Source organism: Sebastes umbrosus, chromosome 10 (genome assembly GCF_015220745.1).
Source record: "Sebastes umbrosus isolate fSebUmb1 chromosome 10, fSebUmb1.pri, whole genome shotgun sequence".
Classification (NCBI taxonomy): domain Eukaryota; kingdom Metazoa; phylum Chordata; class Actinopteri; order Perciformes; family Sebastidae; genus Sebastes; species Sebastes umbrosus.
In genome coordinates this window covers 6,846,247-6,872,477 of record NC_051278.1, presented here as the reverse complement: position 1 = coordinate 6,872,477, position 26,231 = coordinate 6,846,247, and the positions used below count along the sequence as shown (strand labels likewise).

Below are 26,231 nucleotides of genomic sequence, written 5' to 3'. Positions count from 1 at the left end.
CAGAAATAAAAACAATAACTGGTTTTAAAGCTTTCATCACAAAGGCAAAACTATGTCTTAAAAAAGAGCAAATCTGTGGACACAGACATAATGGTTTACACAGCAGACATACAGATATACAGTCATTGTTCTTATTGTTGGTTTTAGTCGTTGTTTCAATTATCTGGTTGTTTCTCTATGATTTATTATTTGTCTCTATGTTTGTGTTGTATTATGTGTTTTAGCGTGTATATGTGTTTTAGCCTAACCAGGGACAGGGACTGCAAATTAGCAACGGCTAGAAGTCTTATATACAAAGCATTGGTTTCATTTTATCTAAATGTAACGATGCTTACATGTATCATCGCTGTCAAATAAACTATACATTTTGAAAATAAAATAAATCAAAAATTAAATTTGTAATTAAAATGTCTCATCCATCCGAGAAAAGCATTCTTTCGTATCTGAATGAACCTTATTATTGCTGGCAAATACACAAAAAGTAATTGCAAAGCAGCAAACTGCAGCAATACATGTTTTAGTCAGACTTTCATTTTTCACAACTCAAGTTTTAACTTATATATATTTGACAAAAACAACTTACCAAAAGGTCCACTATTTGTGTCACATGACCTTCCTCAGCAGATGGAGTTTACTCACTTGTCAAGGCATTGTAAATGTTGAATCAATTAATATAAAAGGAAAGACTAGGACAGCACACCAATTTGACTTTTTTTTTAAATTGCCACACGTGGTGTAATGTTCAAATTTCCCTATTTTCTGAGCACCTTAAGAACAGAACAGCTACTAAAGGGTCCTTGTAGTCAGATTTATTTTTGACAACTGCTGTTTCCATGGTCAATTATGAACTTTCAATCTTGACTTTTGAGCCATCATGTTAAAGAGGTCAGAAATAATTGCATTCAGGGACAACCGGACAAACTTAAGCTCGTAGCTATTTAAAATAATTTAAATTTCATTTGCTTTAATTTAGAAAATATTCTGTTATCTTATACTGTATTTATTATACTGTCATCTTTGTTAATCAAGTTTTACTATAAAATATGTTTACTCAGGCATCTCTTTGTCACAAAATGTTATGTTGTGATGTAAATATTAACAATAGAGATGTTATACCAAACCACATTCTGCAAACAGCTATACAATAGGCCCACACACACACACACACACACACAGAGCAATTGTTCATCAGCTTCGGCACAAGGGGAAAATGTTGGTTTGTTGGAGGAAATCTCTGCAGAAGTCTGAATAAATCTCCATGTGTGGGTGAGTGTGTGTATGTGACATGCAGCATCAAAGCTACTATATTCATGTATGAGTTGTGAACGTTTCCGAGTGTGTGAGCATGTACATGTGGCCTATCCAGGCTGCTTGATGAATGTCAATGTTTGTGCCCATGTGTGAGTGTGTACTCGTATATTTGAGGTCTAACGGTCGAAGCAAAGCACAATAAACAGTTCATTCACAGGAGCAGGACAGCTGCAGGCCGACGAGACAACAAGCCTTTCATACGCTGATTTCTGAGCACCGCCAGCAGAGGGAGGCAGACTTCACTCTCTGACTCTGAGGATGGAAAATTCAACTGGTGCTGCTTTGTCATCAGTTTCACTGTGAAGTGAAAGTCATATGGATAAAAATCATGTGACTGAGTGGTTTAAGTGGGTTAACTGCAACGTGAAAGCTGCTGTTTCATTTACAGAGTTTTTACAATTGAATCTGCAGCATTTGAACAGTTGAACATCTCATTTTAAAACTATGGACATTAATGTGTTGCTCCAACAGCCTCCACTGTGAACCTGCTTCAGGGATTTACTCCCATTCAGCCGCAAGAGCAGTAGTTCATCCCAAAGGTGTTGGATTGGGTCGAGGTCAGAGTTATGTGCAGACCAGTCAAGTTCTTCCACACCAAACTGGGGAAACCATTTCTTTATGGAGTTGGCTTTGTCATGTTGAAACAGTTGTCATTTTCCTTCATAGGAACTACAGCTGCAATCTTAAGACCGTCACGTGTCCTCACGGTTTCTAGTGACCAAGAATGGTCATGTAGCGTACTATTGAATTGTCGTGGGTCTCTGGTCCATATACTTTTAGCTAGAGGCTCAACAAAACGCATTGCCTGCTTGCCCGGGGCAAGTAAAATGCCACGTCGGGCTAGTAAATCTCTCACTTGCCCGAGCATAAAAAGAACCACTGCGTTAGAGGACGTGGGCGTAACTCCAGATTAATTTACTTAAATGAAAATAAATACATACTTTGTTGTTATTTGATTATCACTATAAATAAATAAATACAAATTGAATAGGGGGAAGTAAAAATTGACTTCGGGCAAGTAGATTTCTGACCCACTTGCCTGGAAAAACATTAACGTTGAACCGTGGGCTATAGAGTGAATTACACAGATGTTAGCAGAGGAGTCACATTAAGATGCAAAAGTGTCCAAACTGCAGAAATGAGTATCATGATAAATCATGGAGGCTGATAACGAGGATTACTACACATGATCACAATCACAGTTGGGCTTATTATTGTGGCTGTATGCCCTGGTTGTCCCCCAGAGCCTCTGAGCTAATTCCTTCGTTGCTGAACAAACTGAATTCAAAGGAAACAGTTTGAATGAAGTAAGCCCTCCTCCTCTGCCTCCTCCTCCTCCTCCTCCTCCTCCTCAGTTTTGTCCGACGTGTCAACCGACTGAAGCCAAACCACATCTGGCCAGCTCCTTTTCTGATGAATCATCTGACTCTGGCTGCCATCATGTGAGCAGAGCAAGCGCAAAGGCCAGCCAACGGCTGTCAGACGGTTTGCTGTTAGCACTATCGGCCCTATCTCCTCTGCCTTCATACTACACAGTAAGGTCAGACATTCACCCTGGAGCTGGAATAAGTAGGGAAATAGCATGGATTTGCTGTCTTTATCGAGCGTACTTCAGCAAGATGGGATTGTACCGATGCCTCCAGCTGACGGACACAGCTGTGTCACACACTGAACAGTTTTCAGTGTTTGTCTGATATGAAAATCAAACCTCATCTAATTAAATTCAAATGAAGAGAACGAAGCTGCTGCTGCTGCAGTGTGTGTGTATGTGTGTGTATGTGTGTGTATGTGTGTCCAGGATGCCACCTGCTCTAGATGACAGGAGAGGAACAGCTGTGTGTGGTTGAATGTGCATGTGTGTCATTACTGGCAGAGCCTTATACAACGCAGCAAGAGGGGGATAGAGGGTTGAATTGTGCAGGGGTGGGGTCGGAGGGGGGTAATAGTCTGCATCCTCAGCTGCAGGCAGTGTGTGGAAGTTGCCTAGCGACCACATACACACACACACAAACACAGTAAATCCATTTTACTCTCATTCCAGCCACCATGTTGTACGTAAACAGACGCAGGCTAATAGCATTAGCCTCTGCAGCAGAACACACACACACACACATCATCAGGCCAACCAATATAACATCTCACACAGAGCTTCAACTTCTTTGGTCACAAGGAAATACAATGCAGCATCTGGACTTTGCCTTCAACTATGTATAAAAATCTTTGCTCAAACGTAAACGCCACGCACACTCGACAAGTTTCAAAAGCACAAGCTGACATCTTCAAATGACGTCTTGTTTTGTCTGACCAACAGTCTAAAAACACAAACTTATTCAGTTTAAAAACTAGAGAAAAGATGCATATTCCTCACATCAGAGAAGCTGTAATGCTTGATGGATGTCTTAAGCAATTAATCAATTATCAAAATAGTTTGATCCAGCATTTATTTGCTCACTATATTTACATGTTTACAGGAAACCAGGCTGAGAGAAATCAAGCTAACACGGGGAATGTGCGCTGCAGTAACTTGGTTACTATGAGAGCAGACTGATTCGTATCTGACCTGTATTCCATTATTAGAAAATAAAAGAAGCCTCCTCCCTGATTTGGCAAACACTGCTCGGCTCTACATCTGCTGCACTATATTATTTCTAATCATACGCATGCTTTATCTTATTAACATTATCATGTTGCTATTCTCTCCCACAGTGTATTTCCATTTAAAAGTGTTCTTTTAACAATCTCATCAATGTTCCTCAACATAGAAAGTAATCTAACAATACTACAGATTTGAAATATGACCATCAATTTGTATGTATTCGACTTTGTTTCTGAGACACCATATTTACCCATCAGTTTGATACGGCTGCTGCTATATAGCTTAATACTACGATTACCCATGAGCCTCAGCCGCCATTACTGAGGAGAAGAAGCCAAGCAAATCTGACAACTTTGAAAGTTGTGTAGTGTAAACTTGGCTTTACTGAAATGCACCCTGGGAGTTGTAATTAACTTCAATCCTTCAGTTTTTAGGTTCACAGTCTTGCACCTTTGATTTACTACCAAAGAACCACATATTATCTAACACAGTTCATCTTCTGTACTGATGATTCAACCAGGAGAGTTTCAACTCCATCTAAGAGCTCCAACTCTCAGTCACCTCACATCGTCTATGCACAACATGAACCAGAAAGAATGGTGATGATGGTGATGATGTGAGTGTGTTTAAAGAGCCAACCTGCTGTGTGGACGATGTGGAGTCGGGGTCTGCAGTTGGATCGTCCTCTCTGGATGCCGGCTTGCCAAACAGTCGCCACCCTGTTGCATTATGGGACGTTGCCTTGGGCTCTTTGGATTTCCTAGAAAACAGGCTCCTGAAAGAGACACAGAAACGATGGGTTTTATTATTATTATCCTGATTCATAACTATAACATATCTTTCCTGGAACTTGTGCTGAAAAACATTTATTTAACTTTTCACTGGATCAAATGTTTGTATAAAAAAACCTGACTGTGTAATCGGGCTTAAATCACAAAGCGTGTGTGCAGCAGGGTGAGATGTCGCAAATTCTCCCTTTTTGATCAAAGTTAATTCTGGTGTGGATGATATGATCGCTGCAGGAAACCGTCTTCACACAGGAAACCACAAATCAAAACATAAAAGCAAAAATCCAAAACGCGTCTTTTCAACAGCAACAAGCGGAAAACCTTTCATCCAGAAATCTTCCCACACACTGCAGGTCGGACCGAAACTCAAAACTGTCCAACCTCACCCGGCTGCACCTTTCCACCATTGCTCAACAGAGCAATGACAATATGTTGCACAACACTGACAGAGAGGCTGACTGACATATTATTTACATGTAAGATAATCTGTTTTTCTATACTTAAGTTAAATCAATAAAGTTCACTGTTAACATTCACCAGTGTTCCTATTCTTCTTATAAATTAACTTAATATTTATGTTGATGCATTGAAAGCCTGTTGGTAACCCATTGTTTCCCAGGTCACATGGTCTCCTAGAAAGGAACTGATTAATCATTTTAAGGGGATTCCTTGAATGCACCATGTAATTTGGTATTACTATAGGGTAAATGGACATAGTGTTCAATCTGCATACTTCTAAGTAGGACAAGGATTATCATTATTATCATTATTATGATGTCATTATTTTCATCGTCGATTAATCTGTTGATTATTTTCTTGATTAATCAATTAGTTGTTTGATCTATAAAATGTCAGAAAATGGTGAAAAATGTCTTTCAGTGTTTGATGACGTCCTCAAATGTCTTGTTTTGTCCACAACTCAAAGATATTCAGTTTACTGTAATAGAGGAATAAAGAAACCAGAAAATGTTCACATTAAAGAAGCTGGAATCAGAGAGTTTTTACTTTATTTCCCTTAAAAATATTACTAAAACCGATTAATTGATTTGCAAAAAAGCTGGTGATTAATTCAACAGTTGACAACTAACAATTAATCATTGCAGCTCTACTTCTACGTGGACCTTTGTTTCCAACGTCAGGAACAAGTTTTCCAATAAATGAATGAACATTTCAATTTTATATTTCTATATTATTCTTTCAAGAAGGTTCCTCTGCAATCAACATCTATTCATAAAGTCTACCCAACTACATACTGTACTTTGTTGTAAAGGAGTGGGTACTAAAATGAAGTCCAAATTGCATATATTCCGTCCACATAACTTCTTAGGCAATAATTAAGAAATTAGAGACCTGTAAAATAAAGCATTACTCGCCTGTTTTACAGAAACGAGAACTTTAGAATAAGACTGATAATGTGTTTTCCTCTTATAATTAACTTCTGTAAGCTAAATGTTCTTATTGCTCAGTCAGACTTGCTTACAGTATCCCATTCTGTGATTAATTTTCAGAGAATATTGTTATTATCAGAGTATTTCAATACTATCCCAGTGGCCTCTGAAATGGAAAGGTCTTGATGTCAGACTCAAAAGTTGCAGAAAAATAATTTAGTTCCTCAAAAACAAATAGGCTAAAAGAAGAAATGCCGGAGTGAAGACGTAATGTGGTGAATTTATCATCATCATCATCATCATTCTAACCACAGTCGTGCTGCTGCAGCGTTTTCTGAAGTGATGCTGAAGGAAAAAAAGCTGCCAGATCAACACTTTTATATTAGTTTCAGTGGAAGAGGAGTTTGCTGGTCAGCTAGTGAGAGGAGAAAGAGGGAAGGAGGGAGGAGGAACTGGAGGAATTATGAAAAGGAAGTAGACACACACACTCTCACACACACACGCGACGCTGTGGCTGAGGCAGACAGCCAAGTAAATATTATTCCTCCTCTCTCTGCAGGCTCAACTTTCTTCACTCAGAAGTGTTTGTGTGTGAGAGAATCCAGTCAAGTGTTAGAAACAAGCGCTTCGTTTAAAGACCACAAACACTTTGACGCCTTGATAGCACAAGAAGTATTTAGGAAATTTATGTGTCATATAATTCCAAAACAATCTTTGTTTTGTCGAACCAACAGTCCAAACCTCAACATTATTACTAACACATTACAATTATGAACACTGTGAAAAGGAAAAGCAGCAAATAATATAAACCTTTAAATGTTTTTGTAACAAAGTATCATATTTTATTAGTCCTTTATCTGTTTTGTATACAAAAATATTATTTTTTAAAGTAACTAAAGCTGTCAGATAAACGTAGTGAAGTAAAAAGTACAATATTTCCCTCGGAGATGTAATGAAGTAGAAGCAAAATGTGTCTTCTTTCTTGTTCTTGTTGTAGTTGTTGTGCAACAAGTGAAACAACACCTCAGAAATAAAAAAGAGGAAGTGATTTGTCCGAGAAAACTGTCAAAAAATTGAGCTGTTATCTACGTTTAAATATCTTGGGTTTTTAATTGATGACCACGTCTTTTAAGACACATATCCAGTACGTTGCAAAAAAAGCTGAGTTTAACTTGGATTTTACTTTAGAACAAGTCTTATTTCTTTTGTGTGAAACAGAAATTAGTGGAGTCAACCTTTTTACCTGTTAATGATTATGGTAATGTGAATGCCTCTGCTCACGGTCATCACATGCTGGATAGCGTGGATCACGGGGCTCTGAGATTTATTACAAACTGTGGATCTCTTACCCACCATTGTGTTTTATACTCAAACGTGAATTGGCCTGCTTTATGTACACGCCGCCTCAGTCACTGGTATGTTGTAATTTACAAAGCTCTTCTTGGTAAAATTCCTATCTACTTATCTTCTCTTTTAAATTTGAATTAAAATCTCTGTTGGCAGGACTTTTTGCATTTTGTTGTTCCCGAAATGAATTGGGAAAGAAAGCTATACAGATCAATCCATAGACTGATCTTAAGCTTCAAAATATAATAACCCTGAATGAGTTTAAAACACTAGTACAATCTATTGAGTCCAGGATGTCAATGTGCAAATATGTTATCTGATAAGTTTCAATGTTACTCAATTCTATGTGCTTTTATGTTAATTGTTGAAACTCTGTTTTGCTTCTGCCAGGTCTCCCTTGTAAAAGAGATCTTTGATCGCAATGGGACAAACCTGGTTAAATAAAGGCTAAATAAAATAAAAAAACATTTTCTCAACTTTGTGCCCATTTGGTGTGGGTTTTACCAACTGGCAGGAGCTGCTCTTTATATCAAATTAGTCTACATTAAATTAGACATTTGGTTGTAATTGTGGGAAGCCTGAAGATCACAGAGAACCACCTGATAAACACAGAGCATCAAACACTGAACCTGCGACAGCATCAGCTTCTACAAATCACTCCAGACAAATGTGGAAGCAGCTGAAATGCTTGAACGCAGTAAATAAGATGCATCAGCCTTTTGGAAAGATGAAAAATGAGCTGCTTAGCTGTGTTAGTAGGTCAGACACAACAGGTTAGGCTGTCACTATTCATACTCCAGCATGTGAAATATAAAACACGGTTCCCTTTGTGTTGGTTACATCAAGCTGTTCCTCAGATGATAGGCTGCCTTGTTCTCAGATACCTGAACAGCACACCTGTAGCTGCCAAATTTTTATAAAGGCATTGCGTCTCTTGTTCTGTTAAGCAGAGCAAGAATGAATGCAATGCGACAGACCCAGTGTGAGCATGTGTGCGATAGGATCTAACCTAATTCTCCTAAGTGGAGTGCACAGGATGCGTGACTGTAAATAATTAACCATGGAGGTGATTAGAGCTGATTTAATTCCCAAGCATGAAGTGTGTGTAAATTAATGGAAATGAACAAAGGGTATTAAGGGGGGACGAAGCAGAACAGGTTGCTGTCATAAAATTTGCGTTGCTGATGAAGTGTATTTTTTGGCCCATCGACCACAAACCAAACACCACCAAGTGACATCTGATAGCTCCAACGGAGCTAGAGCTTTCTTTATAGTGAAAAAAATAATTTAATTGTATTTTTTGGGGCGAACTGTTCCAGTAATAGTTTATTTATTGGCCAATTCTTTGGAAAATAAACATTGTACTTGAGCCAAAATTCAGATTTCATAACAAAACATTGCCGTTATGTAATGCTGTAGGCAATGTGATGCAAAAAAAGTATTCCAAATTGGAAACAATATGGATATGGTTTTGAGAGCAATTGCAAACACCCCTTTGGATAACACTTGATACAAGTATGCATTTTGAATCTCATTACAGATGCAACCAATCTTGGAACCCATCGGCTATCGTTCTGACGACCATTTTTTAGCCTCTAATATTTCTGTGATCCCGGTGTAGCAGGCGGATATCCGGATAATGGATATCTGGGCCAAGACGTTGTTTACAGTACGATTCGCAACTTGAGACGCGAGAATGGAGTCGTCATCGGATGATAGCCGATGAGTTCCGAGATTGCATTTTAGCCATTGCGTTCTGCCTCTTTTGCTCTCCACACGGACTATTTACCAGCATTCAACCAAAGCTCGCTCAAACGTTATTGGTCAATACTACTCAAACTACAAACGAACTACAAAACCTTGTCCAAAATCTTGTCCTGTTGTGCCTACAGATTCTGCATTCATATGCAAATATGTGTTTATAGAGATTAAGAGGCTGCTGAAACTGTTGAAAACTCTGGAAAATTAAGTGTTTCTTATACACAAGAACAGTTCAGTGTTATTCTGTTGCTAATTTAACAGTCGTACTCAACTTTTGGGTGATTAGAAATAGGATGGGAGCACTGTAATTATTAATAATTTCCATGATTTTATGGTTTAATTGAAACCTTGAGTCATTAACTCTAACAACAAAGCTCACAAAATGTTAATATAACAAGCTGGTAGTGAAAAGTTAAAGATTTGTTTTGAAAAACTGCTTTAGGCTGATAGTTGTAGTTTAAATAAAGTAGCATTCCTGACTGTATTTGTTATGAGTATAGTTCATTTTTTTCTGATCCTCCCTGACCTGCCCTCAGCACTGTGAAACAAACAGCCAGCGTGGAGGTTTTCCAGCCGGGTTGTTTTCTCCTCCGTCTGTCTGGATTTCCTCTGTAGGGACCTCACGAGACAAAGAGCCTTGGCCTACATGGGAAACCAGAGACCTGATCACAGCAGGAGACCTAACGGCCCAGCTTTTAAAATGTCGCATCTACATGTGAAATTTCATTTTGAACCCAAACAAGGACCCCCATTGGATGAGGCTAACAGGAAACGTGGGGTCTTTCCGGTGAAACGCCCACTATTCTCACAGGAGATGTAGGCACGCTCACCTGAATCTCAGCCCTTTCCACTGCGACTCACGTTGCTGCAGGAGGTACCCAACGCTGCGGCGTTCACCTAAAGACCGAGCCACATTTTCTGACCTCGCTGGACGAGTTAAGATAATGTTGTGTCCATCAGACTTTGATCCACATCCCTGCAGAAGGAAGACTACAGCCCGGCTTCACCAAGGAAGCCGAGGACAACCGTTCTTCATCAAAGGAAACGAGCGCACCGCCTTTTCCTTTATTTCTGGCTGCTTTCCCCTCCGCTGCCACACGGAGGTCCAGCCCGCCGTTCATCAGACGTCCAGACCACCATACCTATAGAAGGAAGACCCGGATCCGCGTCCTTCACCAAGGAAGAGACGATCGCCCCGCCGTCTTCACATCAGCTGCTTCCATCCGCTGCCACACGGAGGTCCAGCCCGCCGTTCTTCCCCCGCTGACGAGCATCATAACGGCCCGTTATTGTCCGAGCCAGCGCGACGCCGCCGGACCAACTAACGACGATCTACTCCACTATCGCTCCGAAGAAGCGATTCAAGTAAGAGGCTTGTGTCTGGGCAGAGACTAGTGAGATTGTATATTCCAATAAGTTAATAACTATTGTTGATTTATCCTGAACGTACGGACCGCCGAGTCCGTCTGTTGTTTTGTTTATTTAACTTGCTTTGCTTGTTTATGTTGCTTTGTTTACTGTTGCTGACTGTCTGATTACTGTGTGCTCCTTGTGTTAGCTCCTGCCAAACGTGAAGATCTGTAGCTGTAGTTTATTATTAAAAGACCAGTGCACGGCTGACTAACGAGCATCTGAGTAATAATAACCCAGCTAGTACATCTCTCGCGCGGCAGTTAGGATTCCTGCTGCTGCGGTGTTTACTGTTTTGACTGTGATACTGTTTTCAGGCGCTCCCCGCCTTTCTTTCCTCCACTTCTACCACACACAAACAAACACTTTGCCGACACGCGGGATCCCCGTCCCGTTCGTACGCAGTCGGTAATTTCCGTGGCGCTTCCGCCACCAGAGCACCTCCTCCCTCGTGACGTAACCACTTCCGTGGTGACGCCGCCTCGGGGTTTCCCTTGCTCCTCCCACACACGCACACACGTAGATACGCCTCCTCACGTTCCCACCTTACTGATCACGCGGGACTTTCACATCCCGTTTGGGCGTGGTCTGTAACGTTCGAGCAACCCCCTCCCTCGCGTGACGTAACTGCTTACGTGGTGACGCCACCGTGAGCGTCCCCTCTTGCTCCTCCTACACTCACACACACATAGACACGCCTCCTCACATAGGCTCACGCCATTACCTTACAGGACACGTGGGGGTCACACCCCCGTTCGTGCGTGATCTGTAACGTTCGAGCAACTCCTCCCTCACGTGACGTAGCCACTTACGTGGTGACGTCCACTTAGGGCGTCCTTTGCTCCTCCCACACCACACACACACATAGACACTCTTCCTTCACACCTCAACACATACACATTTGCATTCACACACACATCTCTCTCTCTTACACACACATCTCTCTCTCTCCCGCACACACATTTTCTTTTGCTTTTGTGTTTTGTTTAATTCTAGTTTAGTGCTTAGAGCTGCATTGTAGGACATCCATTTGTTTATTAAAAGTGTTGTTAATTAGTAATTACTGCTGTGATAAATATTGATTTAGATTAATGTTGTTAGAGTGTTTATTATTGATTAAGATTACTGTATGTAAATAAATGGTCTTATTTTAAATAGCAGTTGTCTGTGTTTATTGTGCATTCATATTGTAATAACAGCTGGTTATGAGAGTTAGTGCTCGGATTCACCCTTCGCTATTCACCTCCTAAGTGTAAAGTAGTGTTAAAATACTGGCCTTTGGAGGGAATATATCCCCTTATGAGACTGGATTAACGTTTGGTTATTGGTCCCTGATTCCAGGGTGGTGCCCCGTTCATTATTAATGTTGATTAATAATTCTTATTAATAATAATAATTCTATGAATATTATTTATTAAATTAGCTAATAACCAAACCTGTTCCATTTGTAAATCCCTTACAAATGGTGCCCCGTGTGAGGCTCTCTGATACCAGTTATTGCAATATTCATGTACAATAATCCAGAATAGTCACTTTTGATTTATTAATTTTTCAAAATTTTTGAATTTTTCAAAAAAAATTTGATTTTTGAAAATTAATTTTCTTTTCAGGATTTGTCAAGCATATAATCAGTGTGGACTGATTAAGTGTGTATTAGTGGTTCGTTTTGTCTTATTTGTTTTTTTGTGGAATCCCTAAGCCATTAACATAAGCTGTTACTGACTAGAGGTGCTAAAGTGACTCATTAACATCCAAAGGATTTGAGTAACACTTGAGCCTGATAGCTTTAACAAATCTAACACAGTTTTGTAATCCACAGGTCGAATCCTCTTACCTGTGCATTTTTTTCTTTCAGCAACATAGTATCAACTTTATATCTCAGGGTTATAGTTTACTAGCTCAGCCAAATGAGTAGTGACGACACCCGTGAGTCAGGAGCCGAGACTCCCCATGAGTCCAGTGATCCATGCCTGCAGGATGCGGTCGCTGGCCTCCTCAAGCTCTCCCTCGAGGAGAAAGATTATCTTAATAGCTACAGTGCTAGCACTGTAGAAAGTAAGATAATAGAGCTGGTTGAGTTTATCAACCAGCCGACCGGGAAGCCACAGCGCACAGTCCCGGAGGTGCTTGGTCAATTAGTCTTGTTGTATGACCGCAAAGCGCAGCTGCAAGCTGCCGAGCACCAGGCGCAGCTCCAGGCTGCAGAGCGCGGTAATTCCAACCTACAAAGGGAGGTTCGGGATTACCGTTTCGAGGTCTCCCGAACACAGGAAGATCGTGCTCGGCTGCTGGAGGAGACTGACGCCGCGTATGCGCAGCTTCAGGCTGCCACGCAGGAAGCAGAGGCCAGAGTTAAGGAGGCACAAGCCAGACAGGTAAGTACCGCTGCTAACCTGTTCTCCTTAGAATCACCTGACTCAGATACGGAGAACGTTTCTGCTGTTAATCCATCCAGCCAAACCCTTGGCTGGACCCCATCTAACCCCATCACTCGTGATGGTCACCGTGCCCAAGTAGCGGCCCGCCCGATGGACACAGGTTCACTGCCCTCCAGAAGTGTACCCCAATCCATCCAGAGCCGTGCTACTTTGCGGTTTGACCTATCTCCACCTCTATTCCGGACAGGGGTAAGTTACTCACGAGAAGCGAGTGGTTTTAGATCCTCATACGCGGACGATCGCTCAACGTCACGTAGCTCGCGACCTAACCCCAACCGGACTCCGCCCCCTGCACGAAGGAGGAGCCATCGTCCTTCCCGCTTTGGTGACCCAAGCGACTACGGGTCTTCAGATGACTCGGACCGTGGTTACCCGCCCCGAAGTCATGGCCTGCGTACCCATCAGCTTGAGTCCCTGGCAAAGGACATTGAGCGCTTTGATCCCAGTAGTCGAGAGTCCAACATCGACGACTACCTCAGGGAGATCGAGCGCTGCCTTCTTGATCTACCTCACGCTTCGTCACGTGAGGAGCTAAAGCTTGTGTGGAAGACTACGGCTAGAAGCGTTCATGTCTTCATGGAATCCTTGGCACCACAAATCAGAGACCGCTATTCAGCCCTCTGTAATGCCCTACGAGAGGAGTATTCTCTATATACGGATCCAGCTTCTGCCACTCTCGGCGCTTTCGCAGTAATGCATAAAAAGCATGAGTCCCCGAGAGACTATTACAGACGCCTGAGAGCCGCTTACTTTCAGGGACGTAGCGCCCCGGGTCTGGAGGAAGAACAAACTTTCAAGTCCCTGTTCCTGCACAACCTCCACGAAAGTGTGCGTTATGATGTCACGATGTCCAGCAGGTCAAACAACCTCAGCATGCATGAGATCAGGAGGTATGCGCAGATGGCCTGGGAGACACAGACACGCCCTGTTAAGTGGCAAGAAGACGACGCCGCCCGTGTCCTGGGGATTCAGTCCTCTGAGAGCAATGACCTGGCACTCGAAGGCAACGAAATGCCTCGTGCTTGGGAAAATGCCAGGGTGACTTACCAGGGACGCCAACCACCTCTCCAGCATGGTAACCAACAGAACCAAGGGGGTGGTAACCAAGGCTACTTCCACAATCACGCCAGGCCATGGCAACCTGATACCTTCCAACCGAAGAGGTTTCAGTACGACCAAAACCCCAAGCAAAGAGGTAAGTATAATGATGCAGTCCCAAACCCCCCCAGAGGGGAGGGTTGGCAAGAAATGGAAAACATGATTCGAAAGTGTTTCAAGGAAGCGATGAGACAGTTTGGGACAGCCAGTCAACAACCAGCGCTGCCGGACACTCCAAAGAAGTCCGACGACAGCCCCCCACCAGTATGACATGGCCGGATCCCATTCTCTTCTACCACCAAAGTTTACGTCGTAAGCTGGAGAAGGGAACCAAAGGAGCCCACGTTGCTCCCTGGGACCGCCACACCGAACGTACCGCAACCTCCATTCTTGACCTCCTTGGCAACCTTGTCCGCAAGGATAATGCCACACACATATACACCTCAGTATTCATAAGGAGCTGTATCAGCACCCTTGATCCGCTTGACTCCGGTTTTGAACTAAACCTTATGTGTTCCAACACTTGGGTTCCATCACTCTTCCGGGGATGACTCTCGTGCATCCCATTTGCATCTGCACTCATGATGCAGAGCCCACGCTCATCGGTCAGACGGACAAGCCGCCGTCATCCAGGAGTCCAGAGGACCCCCACCGATGCTCATGCCTTTTCCAGAACCTGATCCAGGTTCTGATCTTTCCTTCTGGATCCACACGGACCAGATAACCTTAAGCCTTTTGCACTTCCAGGAGAGAGGGCAGCCTCCACACCCGAAAGGGGGGGGGGGCAGTCCCCACTCTCAGAGGAAGAGAACACACCCATGTACACCTTAGAACACCACCAACCATTGCCTACCACGATGACGACCCGTCTCTCTACCTCATTCCCAACCTGAACATGTGTGCCAAACAAAGGACATACACTGGGTTTGCCCGAGCAACCCCTTTGTTCAAGATGTAACAAGCTACCTCCGCGGCCGGAGAGTGACACTCCCGGACAAAAGCGCCACGGTAGTATGACCATCAGGGATGAGACCACGGAGACACGGGTGGAACGGGCTGGCAATCGCTGGCTTGTGAGTACATCGGCCACCGAAGCCCTATTGTGTCATGACCGCCATGATACAGCCACTAAACTAACACTACCTAACCAGACAGTGTTTTTAACAATTCCATTGAGAGCTACAATATACATCGATGACATTGTCCTCCATCATCTCAACCCCGACAGACATGACGTGGAGATTGAGATCATGGACGCGTTCAGAGGTCACGACCTCACAATAGGCGACACCCTTCAACAGCAGCTTCTGGCTGAAGGGACTAAATTGGTTCAGTTCAGTCTCAAACCGACTGGACTTACCACCACATTTTCGTCACATATGAATGGGTTATCGTCCTATCAAGATCATCCGATGAATTGGATAGCCCTGGTGCTTTTGCTTGGTGGTTGGATCATCACGGCCATCGCTGCACACAGCATGTACAAGTACATCCAGACACTACAGGCCAAACTAGATTAACTTCTGTTTGTGTCACCAAGCTTCATACATCAGCCCTCAACCACACCTCTAACTGGCTCCACCCCTCTCAAGGAGTAAGTTGGTTAACCCTAACCCTAATTCTTTCCTCCCTCTCCGAGCAGCAAAGAATGTGATAAGATTGGTGTTTCCCTCAGGTTGAATGATGTATAAATGTAAAACAATGCAACAAGCTATAGATAAGTCATCTGCCCAGATACTAGAGCCTCTGTAAAACGTCATGCGCTGAACGGCATGGACTACTCCAACCCTTTCCCACTCAGGAATATGGACTGTAACCCTCAGGTTACCATCACCTACATGGACTGTTCGGCCCATTCATGCTCTAAAGACCGGGACCTGCGTCCCACTCTTCAGAACAAAGGGGGACTGTAGGGACCTCACGAGACAAAGAGCCTTGGCCTACATGGGAAACCAGAGACCTGATCACAGCAGGAGACCTAACGGCCCAGCTTTTAAAATGTCGCATCTACATGTGAAATTTCATTTTGAACCCAAACAAGGACCCCCATTGGATGAGGCTAACAGGAAACGTGGGGTCTTTCCGGTGAAACGCCCACTATTCTCACAGGAGATGTAGGCACGCTCACCTGAATCTCAGCCCTTTCCACTGCGACTCACGTTGCTGCAGGAGGTACCCAACGCTGCGGCGTTCACCTAAAGACCGAGCCACATTTTCTGACCTCGCTGGACGAGTTAAGATAATGTTGTGTCCATCAGACTTTGATCCACATCCCTGCAGAAGGAAGACTACAGCCCGGCTTCACCAAGGAAGCCGAGGACAACCGTTCTTCATCAAAGGAAACGAGCGCACCGCCTTTTCCTTTATTTCTGGCTGCTTTCCCCTCCGCTGCCACACGGAGGTCCAGCCCGCCGTTCATCAGACGTCCAGACCACCATACCTATAGAAGGAAGACCCGGATCCGCGTCCTTCACCAAGGAAGAGACGATCGCCCCGCCGTCTTCACATCAGCTGCTTCCATCCGCTGCCACACGGAGGTCCAGCCCGCCGTTCTTCCCCCGCTGACGAGCATCATAACGGCCCGTTATGGTCCGAGCCAGCGCGACGCCGCCGGACCAACTAACGACGATCTACTCCACTATCGCTCCGAAGAAGCGATTCAAGTAAGAGGCTTGTGTCTGGGCAGAGACTAGTGAGATTGTATATTCCAATAAGTTAATAACTATTGTTGATTTATCCTGAACGTACGGACCGCCGAGTCCGTCTGTTGTTTTGTTTATTTAACTTGCTTTGCTTGTTTATGTTGCTTTGTTTACTGTTGCTGACTGTCTGATTACTGTGTGCTCCTTGTGTTAGCTCCTGCCAAACGTGAAGATCTGTAGCTGTAGTTTATTATTAAAAGACCAGTGCACGGCTGACTAACGAGCATCTGAGTAATAATAACCCAGCTAGTACATCTCCCGCGCGGCAGTTAGGATTCCTGCTGCTGCGGTGTTTACTGTTTTGACTGTGATACTGTTTTCAGGCGCTCCCCGCCTTTCTTTCCTCCACTTCTACCACACACAAACAAACACTTTGCCGACACGCGGGATCCCCGTCCCGTTCGTACGCAGTCGGTAATTTCCGTGGCGCTTCCGCCACCAGAGCACCTCCTCCCTCGTGACGTAACCACTTCCGTGGTGACGCCGCCTCGGGGTTTCCCTTGCTCCTCCCACACACGCACACACGTAGATACGCCTCCTCACGTTCCCACCTTACTGATCACGCGGGACTTTCACATCCCGTTTGGGCGTGGTCTGTAACGTTCGAGCAACCCCCTCCCTCGCGTGACGTAACTGCTTACGTGGTGACGCCACCGTGAGCGTCCCCTCTTGCTCCTCCTACACTCACACACACATAGACACGCCTCCTCACATAGGCTCACGCCATTACCTTACAGGACACGTGGGGGTCACACCCCCGTTCGTGCGTGATCTGTAACGTTCGAGCAACTCCTCCCTCACGTGACGTAGCCACTTACGTGGTGACGTCCACTTAGGGCGTCCTTTGCTCCTCCCACACCACACACACACATAGACACTCTTCCTTCACACCTCAACACATACACATTTGCATTCACACACACATCTCTCTCTCTTACACACACATCTCTCTCTCTCCCGCACACACATTTTCTTTTGCTTTTGTGTTTTGTTTAATTCTAGTTTAGTGCTTAGAGCTGCATTGTAGGACATCCATTTGTTTATTAAAAGTGTTGTTAATTAGTAATTACTGCTGTGATAAATATTGATTTAGATTAATGTTGTTAGAGTGTTTATTATTGATTAAGATTACTGTATGTAAATAAATGGTCTTATTTTAAATAGCAGTTGTCTGTGTTTATTGTGCATTCATATTGTAATAACAGCTGGTTATGAGAGTTAGTGCTCGGATTCACCCTTCGCTATTCACCTCCTAAGTGTAAAGTAGTGTTAAAATACTGGCCTTTGGAGGGAATATATCCCCTTATGAGACTGGATTAACGTTTGGTTATTGGTCCCTGATTCCAGGGTGGTGCCCCGTTCATTATTAATGTTGATTAATAATTCTTATTAATAATAATAATTCTATGAATATTATTTATTAAATTAGCTAATAACCAAACCTGTTCCATTTGTAAATCCCTTACACCTCTGAGACGCCGTGACATTCAAGCCAGCTGCTGAGGTCCGCGTCCAAACCAAAAAACCAGGCCCAGACACAAACGGAGATTTCATAAACAGAAATTTTCCTACACCTGCCAGTAGCACAGGATTTTACTGCATCAGTGATCAAAAAGAAAGAATTAACCCTCTGGCTCTAAAACTCCACTTAGCCTTCTCTCACCTCCTCGTATGTCGTTTACAGGAATGTTGTCTGGGTGCAATTCCACTCACTTTGCTAACTATTAGTTGTAATGTTAGAGGTGAAATATTTAAATTGTTTTCCAACGTTGGAACTGATGACATCAACTGACGTAAAAGGCATTTAGTGCAGTTAGTTATTTAATAAGAAGCTGTACAATCCAATGCAAAACTGAAGCCTTCCCTAGTGCACAATACAAAACACAATATGAGACAACATATCATAGGAAACCACTAAAGGATCTCAATTGGTTTTGTAATTACTGTAAGCCTATTTTTGGCTGTTATGAGCTGTATTGTGGTAACCTTACATTAAGACAAATACTTCAATATTCAGACATTACATCATGTTCAGGTTGGCGGTGTTTTGGAAGCGGTAGGTGTTATTGTTGTGATTAATAATGCCATTTTCGATCGACACAAAAGCTGTGACAATTAACTCAACGTTTGTCATGTCGCTTGAGTCGATATGTCGATTTAAGAGTTGTTATTTCTGTAAGTCGACTTAGAACAACCTGTGCAGCTGAATCCATCTCATCCACACTAGCTGACATTTTCCTGGCAGAAGATGACGTGGCCATTTTTAATCCCAACAGTCAACAACAGTCATCAACGAGCACAACACCGGATCTATTTGAATCACCAGTCATCAGTATAGTATTGTGGTAAAAAAAAAAACATAAATATATCATTAAAATAAGTACTGCATCAGATTCTGTATCAAAAGGCTTGTGGCAAAATCAGGACCAAATTAACCTGATCTGTGGTTTCAGCAGGCACATAAAAAAACAGTTTCATGCTGGATTTCCCAAATCCACATCGCATTAGCAGTAGGTCAAGAGTGAGGACTGCCCACTACATCTCTGACTTGTACATATAGCCTTTTTTAAACCTCTATTAAATTTGTATAATGTCCTTGTTTGAGCCAAAGCCTAGCATGCAAATGTTCTTTTTTTATCTTCTTGTTGTCATGTTTGTTAGACAGTGTGTTCGTGTTTGGCCTGCATGTACAGTAGCAGAGCTGTAAAAGCAGCCTGAACTCTCCCTCCTACAGTTTTCTAATAATTAAAACACAAACAGCCCTTCAGCTATCAGCCGACCTGTCTGCTTCCAGGCTGCCGATTTAATCTACTCAACCAACCTGCTCAACTCTCCTCTGATTCCTGAAAATGCTCCATGTGTTTTCCTGGTGTCAGTCTGAGGCACCAGAGACAGTCTACCACACCAAAACCTTGTTTCTGGTCCGCTATGAGCCACAAGTCTTACACCATTATCTTAACAGTGCTGTTAACGGGATAGCTCTGGTGTCGATCTGTTCATGTTGATTGTGACAGAAATCTACATTTTACAGGAACTGAGAAAATGCTTTTTCACGCCTGACACAAACAGACACAACATCGCTGCAGCATCATGGCAGCAGTGCGGAGGTTAAATGGTGTGATGAATCAGCCTGATGGTTGAATCGGCCTCAGAAATAGAAAGCAGAGGGCGCAATGAATGTGGGCTAAGCCCCGAGGAAAGAGGCTGCACTGAGTCAATGCTCACTGAGCTCTGCTCTATCACTTACTGCACATACACAGAACTGGGGCATGATTAACATGCAAGCTATTACACAGCTATAGGCCACAGACTGCAGCTCGGAGAGTCTATGAAAAGAAGCCGATATATGTCAAATGGTCAAGTCGCCCGGCTAACACCCTCCTTAATCCCTCTATATAACAGAAACTGATATCAAATATGGAATTAACCCGCAGTATCTCTGCCCCTCTTATTGGAGACTTAGAAACCAAGAAGTATTCAGTGCACGTAGTGATCTGATTATCCCCAATTTTGGATATGAGAAACTTGTTTCTATTTCCAGTTGTGAGGGATTAGGAATGACAAAATGAACAGTTAGATTTCTGCAGGAGAAATCTGATTAGCTGCTAAATGTCAAACAACATATCAAACACTTGGAAGTAGCCATGCTCACAAAAAGCTTCTGATGATCCGTCCCCGTCGCACAGCAGTTTGTGAAATAGTGTACGAAATTTAATGTATTGATTCATGTACATAGACATTTTTTCATTTTCATTCACATATCTTGAGGTCAGAGGTCAAGGGACCCCTTTGAAAATGGCCATGCCAGTTTTTCCTCGCCAAGATTTTGCACAAGTTTGGAGTGTTATTTACCCTCCTTCGTGATAAGTTAGTTTGACATGGTTGCTACCAATGGATTCTTTAGGTTTTCTAGTTTCATGCCAGCCCGCTACAATCTAAAATCGGAAGTTGCGTTAAAGAAATTAGTGGCGTTAAAACTAATTTGCCTTAACATGTTATTATCGCGTTAACTTTGACAGCCCTACTTTTTTCATATTTATAAATGATTAAAGGGCCAGTTTGAGGTTGTTAAAGAACCGGATTGAAGGGCCACCAATTGAATAAGCCTGTTCTACACTAATATCTCTCTAAACAAAGTTTGGAAGCCCAGATGATTTCTGCACTTTTTTGAAGAAAAGTTAAATGGTTTTGAAATTCGATAATTTCCACCGCTGCTTCTGCCTCCCTGTAGTGACTCTGAGTTTTTGTCACCATATCTGGTTTACTCTTTAAACTTCATGTATCTATACTGTCATGGAGGTAATATATCAAATAACATCCCATCACAGTCATACTACACTTGTTTACGTGCAAAAATGTGTCCGCCCGGGTTTCTATATCCAGAAGTCTCTCCTCCTTTTTTAAAAGTATACAGCTGCCTTTAACTGGAACAGGAAATCCTCTCCCCCCCCCTTCCAAACCAGCTAAAATCACACACTCTCTCTCCGTCTTTTCTCTACATATCACAAAAAGAGACAGTTTAGTGAGAAAAGCAGGTGTGTGCTACAGTCACAGAGATCACCCATTAACCAGGTCACAGGTTGAAATTGTACTATAATGCTGAAACGATCGATTAATCAATTAGTCATTTATCGTGCAAATATATCAAACATTCTCTGGTGTCAGCTTCTCCAATGTGTGGTTTATATGGATATGACTGTAAACGTAATGTTTGGGTTTTGGACTGTTGGTCGGACAAAACAAGACATTTGAAGACATCGCTGTGGACCCACTGTTTCAAAATATCCCCTAACCACTCTGAATAAACATTTGTGATTACACTGGGATATGTGGAATATCGCCATCTATTCCCCCTCATCATAACCTCTCTCTCATTGGACAGACCTCAACACTGTCCAAACAAAGGAGCTCGTTCGAGAGCAAAGACTTAAACCACAAATATCTCCAATTAAAATCAATTTGTCACATTCGCAAAAGCTGTCCAGTTGTTGAACAAATACCAGATCCGCGTTACGAGTTAAGATCTGTTTATTTAATGACATCCGGACCAGATGGATGAGTTTACGAGTTGAGGTGGGAGTCGGAAATACGAGGTCAAAAGGACTTAACAAAGTCAACCAATCCTGCAACACTGCAGACTAACTGAAGGTGAGGGTATATTGTAGGGCAAAGAACAAGACTGTGCGCACAATTCTACCAGTTTAAGCTTGAAGTAACTCTGCCCGAGGCAGAATATGAGGAATGCTGCAGTGATTGCGAGGAAGAGGAGTCACACAAATATTTGATATAAAAGGTGTATAGGTTTTCTACTTGTGGAATGCTGCTGTTAGCCTGCTAGCCAAGTTAGCTTCAGACGCTTAGGTCTGTGACCTTGCTGATATTATTTCCCTCTCCTGTCTGCTTTCCACCACAGCATCCCAGCACATTTCTCCACACCAGCTCTTCATTTCAATTGCAAACAATTCAACCTTCCAAAAAACATCTATTATTTGATGAAGCTTACTGGGATCTCACCACTCAAGCATTGGTATTTTGATGAAAGATGGTGACTTGCAGCTCTGGTGTGTGGTGTGCAGGAATTTTGTATTTTCAGACAGATGGTGCACAAGTACTGCATTCCCTGAAATCTACAATTAAAGGGGATGGATGCACAAAGGAGTGGGACTTCTGCCTCTCAGCTGAGTTTCTGTTGTTTCTTTCCTAAAAAAGAAAACCAGGTATATATGTGTATATTTGTGTATATATATATTATATTTTAGGTTAGGGTTAGGGTTAGGGTTATATATACTTCTTCTTCTCATATTTCATGACTTATTTGCGGATACTCTCCCTGTGTTGTATTCTCTACTGTTTGAATTTTATGTATCCATGATTGAGAATCAGTTAGGTCTATTGTGGCCAGCTGTGGCTGTTTGTCTGTGTGTATGTTGTTGTCAGGTATGATTGATTGATGTGTTGTGTCAAGGGTGAGTGTTGTTCAGAAAAACAAAAATAACTTTCCCTGTATAGTGACTGTTCTATTGATTATTGACAATTAATAAAAAAGACCTTTGAAAGAAAAAAGAAAACCAGGAATGCTGGGAAAGTAGGGATTTGAGAGGTACTCAGGTACTGAGAGTATGTTTGGGTTAAAGTCGTGGTTGTTTGGTTCGCTGACAGTCATAGCTTTAGGGATTTCATTTTTAACCACATCACTGGACATGACATGTTGTATTAGTGTAACTCAGAGACAGAGAGAAGGCACTTCAATTTACCTGGTGAAGAAATCAGCGATGCCGAACCTCTTTGGCATCAGCTTGGGGTCCGAGCTGTCTGTCTGCTCGGCCAGGTTGTCCGGGGCGCTCTGCCTGCGACCAGCCTCCAACACGTTCCTGAAGTCCTCCTCGTCTCCAAAATAAAACCCTCCATCATCCTCGTCGTGGGACAACGGGGTGGCATCACAGCTGAGGGACACCTGTAATGGAAAATGACATTGTATGTAGTGATGTCTCTTTATGCAACAGTAGAAAGTTACTGTCTGTGTGCTCTTCGTCTCATGTAGTAAGATAAGTACTGAGTGTTGACTTTTACTGGGACACCGTCTGACTAAAACAGACAGTAACTTTCTACTCCTTATCTGTGTAAAACAACTCCTTATCTCACAGTCCCTGTTGTAGATTTCTATATAATCACATTGTAATAATCTTCTGCAGACTTTGTGTGACTCTGTATAACCCAGTGCCTCTTCTTGCAAGAATAAAATACAACAAAGACATTTCATCTGTTTGAGATCCTTATTTCAACATTCATTAGGACTCATCTTGGAATATTGACAGAATTTCCATTACACACCACAATGTTGGGGTTAGTCCTCAAACTCTGCGGCCTGACGGGCAAACTGAGGTCACTGAAGTCCTCCTCATCATCCTCCCTGATGATGATGATGGGTTCAGAGAGAGGGCTGTCATCACCGTTGGAGGAAGGTGAAGGTGAGGGGAGTTTGGCACTTGATCCCAGGGTGGAGGAGTCCTTGGAGGGGGCGAGGAAGTCAGGGAGCTCTGCCGCAGCAGGAGCTTCCTCCTCCGGGCACTGAGACACCAATGTCCCAGCTCTATTTTCTTGCTTTGACCCAAAGTCAAAGTTAATGTCTGTGTTTGTTTCTGCAGGATAGTCCGAGTCGTGCCAGTCACATGTTGCTCTGGCGGTGGTCACGATGTGCAAACCACCGTTGGCGACTTTCACTTCCTCCACGTCCACGTTGCATAAACACAGCCTCTGTCCCAGGAGCACCGGGCTGGAAAGCACCCCTTTCTGTCCGAAATACCCCGCAGAGCTGGGGCTGTCAACATCCCCGTTGGGCATGTTTACAGCTGGATGCTGGAGGGCCTTGGCTGTGGTAGTTGTGGTGGTGCAGGCGCAGTTCCTCTGGTGTTTCCCCGTGCATGGCAGTCGATCAAGCGGGAGAAAAGTCCTGATGCAGCCGCCGCTAGTGGCCTCTTCTCCAGGCGGGGTAACGTCGTCTGAATCCGGGGTTTCCCCTTCTCCTTCGCTCTCTCCCACCGGGTTTTGCCTCATCTCCACTGAAACCGGACCACCGAGGAGCACAGCTGGACAAGAAGCACCTCCTCCTTCTTCTCCTCCTCCGACCTCCTCCCGGTTGAATGACTCAGTGAATCCGTTCAGGCCGCCGTGGTCGCCGGGGAGATACTTCTTCTCCTCCGCCGCCGCCACTAGATCCAACATGATGTCCCTCTGGCTCTGCTGTGTGGGCGGTTGTACCGGGGCGTTCCTCCGGTTACCGGTCACATAAACACCGCTGACACCGGCTAGCTGCTCTTTGAGTGAGGATTTATAACCTCTCGTTCCTCCTCCTTCCTCTTCTTCGTTCTCGTTCAAATCAACAACAAACGACCCTCCGTTCTCCTCCATCGTCTCCATGAGCTCAGGCCGTCGAGCGAGCCTCCTCCTCGGGCGTGATTTCCTCCTCCTGCCCGGTCGAACCGCCGGCGGCTCCGCAGCAGCAGGTTGTGTTGTTCTTGGAGGAAGGGGCTACCACTACCATTTTAGCCATTAAAAACGTTCACCAGACACTCATAGGTTGGAACATAATCATATCTGGTGTTCTTAAAACAACTATATTAATCCGTTTTAGCGAGTTTTTAACGTCGCCAGCCGGCTGGAAGATTAATGAAATCCCCTGAACGGTTTATCTGTCTGCTGCAGCAGAGCGGCTCTCCGGCCACGGTCCAGCGCCATCTTGAAAATACCCCAACAATGACGTCATGACCCCCTCCGAACCAGCGAGCTCGCTTATTGGCTGGAAGGTTACAGTGACGCCTGCTGGTCGCTGCGTGTAACTGCACCACCAGGGATTCCTAAATACAAAGAAATTAGGCTTTTATAAATACAAATAAATAAATAATCACCAGGGATTCCTGACCCCAGGTGGTTATTTTTTTTTTTATTTATTTATTTGCACATATATAAAACTGCACAAAATCCATTCAATGAAAAAAAAAAAAAAGAAATGTGTTCCTGACCCCAGTAATTATTTTGTTTTATTTATTTATTTGCACATATATAAAACTGCACAAAATCCAGACAATGAAAAAAAAAAACAAGAAATGTGTTCCTGACCCCAGTTATTATTTTATTTATTTGCATATATATAAAACTGCACAAAATCCAGTCAATGAAAAAAAAAACAAGAAATGTGTTCCTGACCCCAGTGATTATTTTTTTTTATTTATTTATTTGCACATATATAATAAAACTGAACAAAATCCAGTCAATGAAAAAAAAACAAGAAATGTGTTTCTGACCCCAGTGATTATTTTTATTTATTTATTTATTTGCACATATATAAAACTGCACTAAATCCATTCAATGAAAGAAAAAAAAGAAATGTGTTCCTGACCCCAGTGATTATTTTTTATTTATTTATTTGCACATATATAAAACTGCACAAAATCCAGTCAATGAAAAAAAAAAAAAAGAAATGTGTTCCTGACCCTTGTGGTTATTTACTCATGGTGGAAGAAGTATTTAGAGCCTTTACTTAGGTTAAAGTACTAATTCCACACTGTCAAAATACTCCACTACAAGAAAAAAAAAACGTACTTAAGTAAAAGTATGTAAGTAGTCTTATGGAGGACGGAACTTGCCAAAATCAAAAACTAAATGAATAAGTGAATAAATAAATGAGTTGATAAATAAATAAATATGCAATTAAAAGTAGCAAAACTAATATTAAAAATACATGTTTTAATTAATTGATCAAATCTGACATAAATTTATATTTCTGCTTTAATTTGCTTTTTTTAATTTATTTACCTTTGTATTAATTCCCTTATTAATTTACATTTCTGTTTAATTTCCACTTTTATTTCTTTATGTATTTATTTTTATGAATC

General features: G+C 42.8%; 1 protein-coding gene across 2 annotated transcripts in view; it reads right to left on the bottom strand.

Annotated features, from left to right (window-relative positions):
* Positions 1 to 25,089, bottom strand: part of LOC119495414 (TBC1 domain family member 12-like) — a 38,443-nt gene extending 13,354 nt beyond the window's left edge. The window contains exons 1-4 of one of the 2 annotated variants that reach the window (XM_037781835.1): positions 23,671 to 25,089; positions 23,094 to 23,293; positions 4,547 to 4,682; positions 2,638 to 2,643 (exon numbers count right to left, since the gene is read on the bottom strand). In XM_037781835.1, the coding sequence (XP_037637763.1) occupies positions 2,638 to 2,643; positions 4,547 to 4,682; positions 23,094 to 23,293; positions 23,671 to 24,756 (1,428 nt within the window). In that variant the 5' untranslated portion in view covers positions 24,757 to 25,089. The remainder of the gene's footprint in view (positions 1 to 2,637; positions 2,644 to 4,546; positions 4,683 to 23,093; positions 23,294 to 23,670) is intronic. The other variant, XM_037781836.1, reaches the window with a different exon arrangement.
* Between the last annotated feature and the right edge of the window lie 1,142 nt (positions 25,090 to 26,231).